General features: G+C 37.9%; 2 protein-coding genes across 2 annotated transcripts; one reads left to right on the plus strand and one right to left on the minus strand.

Moving 5' to 3' along the window:
• The first annotated feature begins 637 nt into the window (after positions 1-637).
• Positions 638-9,324, plus strand: LOC106744592 (tryptophan 2,3-dioxygenase). Its single transcript, XM_014619508.1, has 7 exons — positions 638-944; positions 2,953-3,113; positions 3,289-3,488; positions 6,024-6,383; positions 6,530-6,779; positions 8,342-8,435; positions 8,824-9,324. Exons 1-7 carry the CDS (start codon positions 916-918, stop codon positions 8,993-8,995), a joined length of 1,266 nt encoding a protein of 421 aa, XP_014474994.1. The 5' UTR covers positions 638-915; the 3' UTR covers positions 8,996-9,324.
• Positions 9,035-10,871, minus strand: LOC106744593 (cathepsin O-like). The gene is made up of 5 exons (XM_014619509.1): positions 10,791-10,871; positions 10,349-10,494; positions 10,180-10,230; positions 9,534-9,802; positions 9,035-9,430 (listed from the first exon to the last, which is right to left on the minus strand). Exons 1-5 carry the CDS (start codon positions 10,848-10,850, stop codon positions 9,393-9,395), a joined length of 564 nt encoding a protein of 187 aa, XP_014474995.1. The 5' UTR covers positions 10,851-10,871; the 3' UTR covers positions 9,035-9,392.
• Positions 10,872-10,877: the final 6 nt, after the last annotated feature.

Here is a 10,877-nt window from a genome sequence, read left to right on the forward strand (position 1 = left end):
CAAGTTTTGTCTTATCTGTCAATCTTCTTTTTTTTTTAATTAATTTTGACAATAACACTAAGAACGATAAAATATACATGACACGACATCTACTAACGAGACCAACAATTTGGTTGAAATTAGAAGAAATTTTCTTGATCGACTGCAGATCCTACAAAATCTTCCATCGGTTAATAATAGTTTTAAGCGAAGGAGAGACATCTATAATTATAACCTTGATTAAGAACCTATTCAGATATTGTCGGTATGGCTCACTCTCGAAGTAATTTCATTTTCGCAAGGTCACTTAATTGCATACTTGTAAATGGCGATAATATTGATTAGCCAAAGTTTTAACGCATAAGGCGTTACGCATTAAAAGTCATTTAAAAAACTATGACGAAATTTTATAGTTTTAATGTCTGTTACTGGTTACATTGTATGAACACAAATTTCTGAGATCTCATGAAAATCAGTTTCTTGAAAGATCCATAACATAACGTACAACAAGTGAACTATAAATATCTCGTCGTTATTACGTGTGAGACAGTTTTGTTAAAATCATTTTTTTGTTCAGTACGACCCCAATACGTTTATTTATGTAAGAGTTAATTTATGAGACCGCAGCCTTAGCCGATTGTGGGTTAGTCGTGCACTGACCACCTCTTCGGCAGCACGTGTGTATCGTCACTGCACGCGAATATAATCGTTCCGAGTTACAATTCAAAGAATTTCGACGCGTCTATCTATCGAGATCGAATTCTAGTCTGTCTCAAGCGTCCGTAACTTTAATTTAGTCCTGCAGTCAATGGACCAGGACTCAACTAATCGTCCGATTCATACGAAAAAGAAAAATCACTGAAGATTTCTCATTGCGATTTCGAAGTGTTATCGATTTATTCTTCGCATCAAAGTGAGGAATCGTACATTTCAAATATGACTTGTCCGATATCAAGCGGAATCGCGTAAGTAATATTCGTTTAATTTGAAATTGAGTAGATTAAATTTATATCAAGAAGTTCGAGAGAAAACTGTTGAAAAATTCTTACGAAAAAAGGGAAAGAGAGAGAGAGAGAGAGAGAGAGAGAGAGGGAGAAAATTAATATCAGAGACGCACTTGCGCTTAAATTTTCTTTAATTCGTGCACTTTAATATTTCATATTGCGATATGAGAATATAATGAGATATTATTTTACGATATAATGAAAACGTGTGTCCTTAGTTAAACTGTCAAACGGCAAAAAGTGGATAAATTAGGCGCGTCATTAATACGTTGTGATACGATTGACAATACATCGTATTGAAATAATAAATTCCATTGATAAAATCAATAATTTAAGTAGATTAAGGGGCCAATATAAGAGCCTGTGCACAGGTGATTTAGTATAATAAAAACAAAATAAGTATAGTTTAATTTTGTGAAATCATTGTTTTATATTCCTTCGTCAAGACGTTTCGGTCTTAATTTGGATCACCTTCTTCAGTAATAATAATGCCACGACAATAAATATCAACAATCAGTATCATACAAGATCGAGTCATTTGCCCGAATGCACTTCGTTCACAAACATAAAACCATATCATAAGTCTGTCAGTCAAAAGCATTATACCACATCGAAATTCCGAAGCCTATAGATGCTTTCCTTCCTTAGGAATAGCACCGTATTGTCATTTCGCTTTTTTCGTTCTATTGATTTAATCAAATCAGTTCTTCATTTGATCATGTTTGCACGCATGGTTTACCTGATACCAGGATGCTCCCTTTCCTCTTTTTTTTAATTTTATCTGTGACTTGATCTTATATAGTCCCTGATCATATTATTAGACACACTTTGATTCTTTAATAGAATACAGTTTAGGAGAAAAAAAACTACTAATTTTATTTTTATTCGATTAGAATAATTTTCGGTGTCAAATAGCACTTTTACCTCTGCAACCTTCTGAGATGTCAAATCACTTGTTTTACCTATAATTTTTGTAAACAATATTAATCTTTTTCACAAGAAAATTTATTTTTCTAATTAGTAAGCAAGAAATTTTAAGTTTCAAGTCATAAATGAACAAAAGTAAAATTAAATTTCAATTAACGCACTCAAAACTCACGTTTATACTCGTTATTATCAACAATGCAACTAGCATGAGTTCATATTTGTTTAAGGTCATTGTAACAATGAAATAAAATGTCATAAAAAATACCTTTTATAGAATAATGGTTCCTTAACATACTACGAATTTTATAAAATAATGGTTCCTTAACATAATTCGATCAATAGATGAGCCGTAATATAAAACTGGTCCTCGGAAGTCAATAAAAAATTAAGGTACTTCTAATAATATGGCTGGGGACTGTACTTGCAAATCTAACTCTTGACACTTGTTCAGCTATAACTAAGAAACTTATGATTAGATTTTCACTCGCTGTGTTTTGTTACACGCTGGTTTTTGCACGCTGTTATTTAAGGCTGCAATCCGATTCACGCTTACAGTATTATAAGTATTATTCTACCTTTATTATTCATTACATGCCAAAGAAAGATAGAACGACGCTTGCAGCGCTGTAAGCATGAATCGAATCTCAGCCTAAGACTGTCTTAACACTTTACCACCCGGAAGCCTATTAATTTTCTACTGACAGCACCGGTAGGTAAAGTGTTAAGTTCATCTTTAGATGTTTTGTAGCCAGTGAAATGAGCCGTATATCACCTGAAGATGAACTTAAAACAGTTTTAAATATAATATATATGTAATATCTATCAAATATAAAGTAAGTAAGATATTTAATGTGTATCATTATTTTTGGAAAAAGGTGACATTTCTATGTGATTAAAACGTAAAAATATAATTTAGAAATTCATACGTCTTATATATCGGTTATTGTTGCGTTGACTGGGTAGTAATTGAAATATAATTTGAACTTCGCTTCGATGACGCGATTATATGAAAAGTGATAACGAACGAATGTGCTCATTGAAGAGAGATCCACGGTCAGAACGAGGACCAAATGATGACAGGGCCGAGATTACTTTACGGAGAGTACCTGCGTTTAGACAAGATCCTATCCGCGCAGAGGCTCCTCAGCGCCGAATACAGCAACGAAGTTCATGATGAACACCTTTTTATTGTCACTCATCAAGGTATTGATAATTAGTCCCTGCGATCACGTATGTTGAATGTTAATTAATTACCTCACAAACTATGCGATATTTCAACCGGTACGTTCAGACTCGCGATTCGTTTAATCGCCATTTCTATCGTGCTTCGTATTTAGCAACTCCAATTGCATGAGCGCATGCATTTCGATTGTCACAGCCTACGAGCTCTGGTTCAAACAGATTATTTTCGAGCTCGACTCCGTCAGGGCACTCTTCAGCTTCGAAAACAACGCGACGTACAACGAGTCCTCCAACGATCTCTCGGCCAATCTGGACAATGGAGTCTCTTACGTTTTGAACGAGTCGAAAACTTTGGAAATCCTGAAGCGACTGAACCGCATTGTACTTATTCTAAAAGTACGTTTCTTACTTTTCTAAAGTAGTCATATCTCAAAGAGCGATCATTTCAAAAGAGGTCAGCGCAGTTTTATCTCGAATAGCGGGACACAATCGGCAGCAGATCGTTAGCTGAACATTGTGTAAAGATTAAAGAAAATAGAGAGTTAAAGAACTTGCTTTCTCTCTGACACTGATAAATATGAGAGGTAAACGGCCCTTAAATATAGAAGAAGGATTTGTTATTCTGTTTTCGACTTACTCGGCGCCGTGCAAAACTGATAAGTATCATGCTCGGCATTATAAAGTGGTGCTGTGTAAGGTAAACGTCCCAGTAATTGAACGTGTCCCAATGATTGAGACATTAATAATATATATGTTTAATTAAAATACTTATAAATAAATGAAACAAAATCACAAACTGACTTAACATTTCTTTTCATTTATTATATTATTCCATATATTGAGGAGCATCTTAATAAAAAAAAAATACATCAATAATATTTTAATCATTAGGACATATATGTTCAATCACTGGGACGTTTATCTTATGAGCGAAACGATCATACCGATATAAATGGCTAACAATAAATAAATAAATTTGAATAGGTTTAATACGGATAATGTAGATAATTGAAATAGCTACGAAAGTTTTAGAACGTCAAAAACTACGCAATCAATCAATAGGCATCAATGAACGATATGATCAGGTTTGACTTGAGATTATAGGCGATTATTTAAGTGACGAATTTAACCATAAGGGATTAGCGTATTAGTGTTCTCAATTCGACTCAGTTCTTTCGTATTTCTTTTCTTCTTTCTTGAGTTTACAATCGCAAGCCGATTAGTCCGCGACAGACTGCAAGCCTCTTCGGTACTTAATTAAATTTTTCTATCTCGCCAAGCAGAGCATTTACTGCGGAGATTTACATTCTCTTATGGGTTGCAGAAAAATGGGCACGTAGGGTTCCCTCTTTTGGTTCCTGTGTTTTCGTTTTGATTGTCCTTGTTTGATGACGCAATATATGCACAAAGTGGCGATTCATGATCGATTCAGCACACTTGTAAAAATGTCCGGACGCTTTCTTTTAACCTAAACAATCAATAAATAACTGAAAATCATTTTACAATATCGAGCATAATACTTATCAGTGCACAGGGCGAGACACAGAAATCTTAAAAGAGAATCCCACTTGTACAGCTGAATATTTTTCCGCAACCCGTAAGAAAATGTAAATACCCGCGACAAATAGCTCTGCTTGGTGACGCAGAAAAATTGGATTAGATATCAAAGAAACACGCAACCTCTCGCGGATTAATCAAATCATCAAAGAAGGACAGCCAGATAGCGAGGATCCAGGAGCCTTAAATTATAAATCAAACGTAATAATATTATGGATTAATCTATTGCGATAATTTATATCACGTTATGTGACACAATATAAAATTAATTAATATTTTTTCAAATATAAACATATATAAATAGGACAAAAAAGGAAAGAAAAAGAGTTCGAATTTTGCATAATAGCGTAGCTCATGCGAGTTACGCTACTTTCACTTTCGATTCTCGCGACGAACCGGATGGACAGTGATATTGCCCGGTCGACGTGAGACACGCGTGACGACGCGCTATTTTTACCTCCCCGATTTAGGCGCTCATCCGGCAGGTAGAGGACTGTGAGAACCACAGAAATATCACTGACGGCTGAGTAAGATAATATCCTTAGACGACATGCGACACCCGGGCACTGACTCGTATATAGTTAGTTACGTCAGGTAACGAACCCGTTGTTCTCTATTTCGATACCGCAGAACGAAGGTGTGGTCACACATCTTTCCTTATTCCGACTCAATAAAACATCCCCCCTGCTAGTGACGCTGCATTCCGAATATGTGAAACACGATATCGAGTACGTTGAAGCACTTTATTACTATTGAAATCAGATCAATGCGCCTGTCGTGTCTATCGCCGTTCTGTCGCTCGTCCTCCTCGTCGGTAGCGTGCTCGGCAAGTATAAAATACAATCACTCGAGGTAAATCGGCGCGCTCGGGAGCGCGATTTGGAAAATTTACGAAGTGCGAGACGCCCCGATCTCTCGCTAGGATTCTCCTCGGGAGAAGTCATCTCCACGTATATTCGCTGCCGAACACGGTCGCGCTCTCTATTATTTGTGCCGTACTCGGCTGAATTTTCCAGTGCATCCTGTATAATGCACTGTAATATTAACGCACCGTGTCCGCCCGGTGTACTCGTGTGTACCCTTTGTTTACGGCGGCACCCATAGAAATGCGAGCACAGTCGGGCTGAACAATCGATGAAGGTGTTTTATGCGTTCCTTTATACTGGCGAGATCTCGGCGTTCTCTCGGTTCCGCCCGGTTCCGCGTTTATATCTTATTAAGTCGGTAATCTCGCCTAATCGACGCGGTCGGGAAATCGAAATCAGGGAAAGTACTGTAGCGTAGAATTAACCGTCGCGTCGCTTGCCTCTCTCGTGAAACGCGATCGACGATAACGACCTCGTGTACTCGTTGACGAGCGTTTCGAACTTCCAGCTGTTGGTGGACCAAGTAACGATCCTGGAAACAATGACGCCGCTGGACTTCATGGCGTTTCGCGACTATTTGTGCCCGGCCTCGGGTTTCCAGTCGCTACAGTTCCGCCTGCTGGAGAACAAACTGGGCGTGAAGCAGGAACACAGGGTGAAATATAATCAGAGTTACATGAGGGTCTTCGGCCGGGATCCCGCGGCGATCGAGGCGATCAAACGGTCGGAGGAAGAGTACAGTCTGAGCGCTTTAGTGCAGAGATGGTTGAGCAGAACACCGGGTCTCGAGACCGACGACTTCGACTTCTGGGGGAAGTATAAGCGGTCGGTGGAGAAGATGCTGGCCGAGCAGGAACAAGCCGCACACGTAATCGTCCTTAAACCTATCGATTTTGCCGGAAACGCGGAGGTAGTCTCTACCCGTGCACGGTCCCGCTTTTTCTCTTTCTCATCTGCGAGCAATGAGACGACGGTGGTCACGGTCGGTCCTCGAAATCAATGATGACATTTCAGAAAGCGTCGATGGAGCAAGCCAGAGAGTACCTGTTGGCCAACGTCCGCTCGCGGCAGGCGGTTTTCGAGACCATCATGAACGAGTCCCTTCACTACGCTCTCGTGTCGCGCGGCGAGCGCAGATTTTCGCACGGCGCCCTTCAGGGAGCGATAATGATCACACTGTATCGGGACGAGCCGCGATTCAGCCAGCCGCATCAAATCCTCATGGCGTTGATGGACATCGACTCGCTAATCACCAAATGGAGATGTAAGTGAGAACTCAGGTAGACTTATTTCGATACATTGTCTTCATTGTGATTAACACAAGTACGTTAAGATGCGTTCTCGTGCAACGAGCGTTTTATCAGTGTATAAAAGAAGATCAACGTGAAAATCGTGACGATATTAGGACGATATTCCGCTGCCATAAATATTGCTGCATATTTTGCCCGAAAGAGAACGCAATTATTCTGGAATTATTGTAGTAATAAGAATATTTTGATTAAAATTATAGCGTAATAAATGAATATTTCTTAAAACAAACATATTTTAAACATGTGCTGTTGCAATGGCATCACAAAGCATACATTAAATGTTTGTGTACTATGTTCAACATTTTTATCTCTCTGCGTTCGTGTTTGCATTTCCTATGTGTATATTATCTCTGTACTTTTTTTCTTGTCTGTAATGTTCTTGAAGAATTTTGCTTTGGAATGTCAATAAACGCACTTATCTATCTATACGGGGAAAATATTATAGTAAAAATTACCACAAAATTTTTTGTAATACTGGATTATGACAAAATTATCATTGAAATTATCATGTATGTTATAATCTTTAGTAATGTGTACAATGAAATACGTCACTAAAGATTACAACACACATCATAATTTCAGTTATAATTGCGGTATGGTTCAGCATTGCAAAATTTTGTGTATATTTCGAATCGTCTGAGATTTTAATTATTGTCCAGTTTTGAAATAATTAACTGTTGCAGTGACACTGTAACACGTGCTTATGTAAAAAAAAATCTGCAGATATATTTGCATCATATTGGCCAACGTAATTTTATCTGTTTGCGCTTAACCCATTTGCATCATAAGCTCATATATGCGCGGAATATTTCTGGCCATTATCACTAAAGCGCAGATATGCACGCTAGTGTTTTGTGCATCATAGCCACAACACATATGCATGCAGTTAGTGAAGAGTGATGATTGCAAACGGATTAAAATATTTCTCCGGGTAAAGGCAAACAATTTTGATAAAAATGGAGAGTTGTGATTCTAATAGTAGTGAAGAAGTAATTAGGCCAATAAAAATAATTGGAACGAAATAAACAAAAAATAAAAGCAGCAGCAACACGAAAAATTACACCACGTCCATCATTATCATCAAGATTTACTGGCCAACATTTTCCAATACGCATTGAAACAACTTCATCACGAACGTTGCAAAACTCGCAAACGTTGTGTAATTTGTTTATCACAAAGAAAGAGAAAAGATTTATTTTATCAGTGCGATAATCGCCGTGTGGCTATATGTATTGACCATTTCAAGTACTATCATACTATGCAAAACTATTAAATTTAATTTCTCAAATTATTTTCAATGTATATATGTATTAACTTTATTGGACTAAATAAAATTATGAATTCTTTGTGTACGCTATTTTGTTTTTTATGCATTTCGAAACATTTCTATCTTTATACAATAAAAAAAAATGTTGGTGATATAGGCCAATTTTACACTTTTCCGAATGATGCAAATGGGTTAACTCAGAAGCTGAGATTATTGGTTCTTGTGTTATGGATCATTTCTGTTATTTAGATAATCATGTTATCATGGTACAAAGGATGATTGGATCTCAACAGCTCGGCACCGGTGGCTCCTCCGGCTATCAGTATTTGAAGTCCACCCTAAGGTATTCAAATCACAATTTCCCGACGCTTTGATGCAAATAACTTATTCGAGGAAAAAGCATTCGTAAATGACGGCAGAGATAACACAGCATATACAACGAAGTCTTTGTTGCATAAAACTTTTTATTTATCGTAGAGTCTTATCATCGTACGATATGACGTATAAATACTTTGCAATGTCAAATGTCAGTAAAGTATATCGTTTTGAAGAAAAATGGGGAGGGGGAAGGAGAGAGAGAATGAGAAAATTATCGCGTCTATTGATTTGCACCAAGAAGCATACTTATAAATTGCATTCCGCGGAACATCTTCGATATCCACGTTAGCCGATTACGAAAACGCTTTTTTGATAACGGACGCTTCTCTTGTTTTATGCGTTTCCACAAACAGCGATCGGTATAAGGTCTTTCTGGATCTGTTCAACTTGTCGACCTTCCTGATACCGCGTCATATGATCCCGCCGTTGACGAAGCAGATGAAGACGAAACTGTCAATCGCCTCGAACGGCTGGAACGCGAACGATGGTCAAGATAATCCGAAAAACTCTTCGGAAAGTTCCTGAATTATTTCAGCGCGAGTGTTAATCACACATTACGACGAATCTCACAGAACTTTAATTGACAATTTTTATTTCTGTAACACATCAGACAGTCACAGTAGATATACATTCGCATGATTCAAATGAAGCAAATGTTCCAACGTTAAGTTTTTAAAATAGCCGATCGCAACGCTAGATATCTTAAAAAAAAAAAAATTACAAATAATGACACGAAAGATATGACATATTTTACATAAGTAATCAATCTTTTTTTGACTCGTAGTTTTACAACACTTTCGCTTACAATGTACTTTGTAGGAAGATATTGAAATATACATTACACATTATCGTTACATTTGTTCCATGGCTGTTCGATTTGTTTCTCGCCGAAACGGATGATGTCGTAAGTAGTCGTGATTTATTAACCAACTTCAACCGACGACACTTGATTGGCTATGCCTACGAACACGTGTTGATATTTCACTGTTTTCCATATTTAACCTTCGTAACACGCAATCTACTCAATCGGCGCAAGTATCGCCGTTCCACCGGGTAACCTTACCGCATAAATTGCTGCCGACGGCGATATAAAGGTATCCTTTGTCACCGAAGGTCGGTCCCCATGAGTTTTTCATGATATAATGTGGTATCGCCGCTGACAGATCATATCCCACTATCTGTACCGCGTGATTCAAACTGTTGAATGAACCGTCACAGTGATACTGTATCACGCCGCCTAAATAATTCTGCCATGATATGGCATTTACCGCGACTGCCACGGGTCCGTGAGTGGCGAGTGATGCCAGAAGTTCATCTTCCGCATCCACAAAGCTGGAACAAGCTCGATTAGTGCGCGAATCAACGTGGAGTAGGAATAAAAGGACTTTCGCGAGCGGCTCCGCCGATGTTGATGCAATTATCAACTGATTATTATAATTGTAATTAATATACGTTATAAATAACAATAGAAAGAAGAAAGGAGAAGGACTAATAAAATTATTAGTTTAAAAAAGGTATCATTATAACTTTTTCATATAAAAAAATATAAAATCATATTCATTGTTCATTGAAATAAACCTATATATCGTGAATAATGAAAGACTAATTATTTAATCAACATAGTTCTGCGACTTCTTTTACGGGAAACTATAGAGAAACGGAGAGATTGAATTTTTTCCAGATGAGATACGCGGATGAAAATTAACTACCTGTCACATGTGAAATCCATTATCCTGACACCTGAAGTCTTCATAGAAAGCCTGAAATAATATCAGATCGCTTTGAGATCGCCGTTGAGCTACGAAAATGTACGATTATCGCTAAACATGTATTTTTATACATCTACAATCAGATATTCTCATCACAGTATGCACTTACTTAGATAATCTGCACTGGTCATCTCGCCGTGTGAGAGGATATACGTTCTCGGAAATGACTTCGGTTTTCGACATCAGTAGCCACGAAAGCAGACTACATATGTCACCGCCCTGGCATCCGAAATTGCCTGGCATACAGTCAATCATCTGCACGTCGTAAAACGAGAAAATTAAACATTCAACTGTGACGAATTAACGTATGCGGCAGAAAATCGCGTTGAAAGATTAAAAAAACTGCTGGAACAAGAGCATCCGGTAAACGGATGATGTGTCGCATAAAGTTTCGTTCGATCGTGTGAAAATATGAAAACCTCGAAGAATCAAGAAACGGGCGAAAATGATAGAAAAACCATGCGACAAACTTATATTTCACAGAACACGACCTTCTTCCAGCAGTTGCATCACTTTTGAAGTACAGGCGTGTCAGGGATATAACGACCTACTTCCTGCACGCTAAAGGGATAGAAAGTTCCGTTTTTGATGGCGTACATCGATTCGATCATCTCGATGGTGCTGAACGCCCAACACGC

Source organism: Dinoponera quadriceps, unplaced genomic scaffold (assembly GCF_001313825.1).
Source record: "Dinoponera quadriceps isolate SergipeBrazil2010 unplaced genomic scaffold, ASM131382v1 scaffold1169, whole genome shotgun sequence".
NCBI lineage: Eukaryota > Metazoa > Arthropoda > Insecta > Hymenoptera > Formicidae > Dinoponera > Dinoponera quadriceps.

Coding starts and splice junctions, on each gene's coding strand:
- LOC106744592 (XM_014619508.1), top strand. CDS start 916: ATGACTTGTCCGATATCAAGCGGAATCGC. Junction 6,384..6,529: donor AGCAGGAACAAGCCGCACAC/GTAATCGTCCTT, acceptor ATGACATTTCAG/AAAGCGTCGATGGAGCAAGC. Junction 6,780..8,341: donor GCTAATCACCAAATGGAGAT/GTAAGTGAGAAC, acceptor TCTGTTATTTAG/ATAATCATGTTATCATGGTA.
- LOC106744593 (XM_014619509.1), bottom strand. CDS start 10,850: ATGATCGAATCGATGTACGCCATCAAAAACGGAACTTTCTATCCCTTT. Junction 10,231..10,348: donor GACCAGTGCAGATTATCTAA/GTAAGTGCATAC, acceptor ATATTATTTCAG/GCTTTCTATGAAGACTTCAG. Junction 9,431..9,533: donor CGTCGGCAGCAATTTATGCG/GTAAGGTTACCC, acceptor ACGTGTTCGTAG/GCATAGCCAATCAAGTGTCG.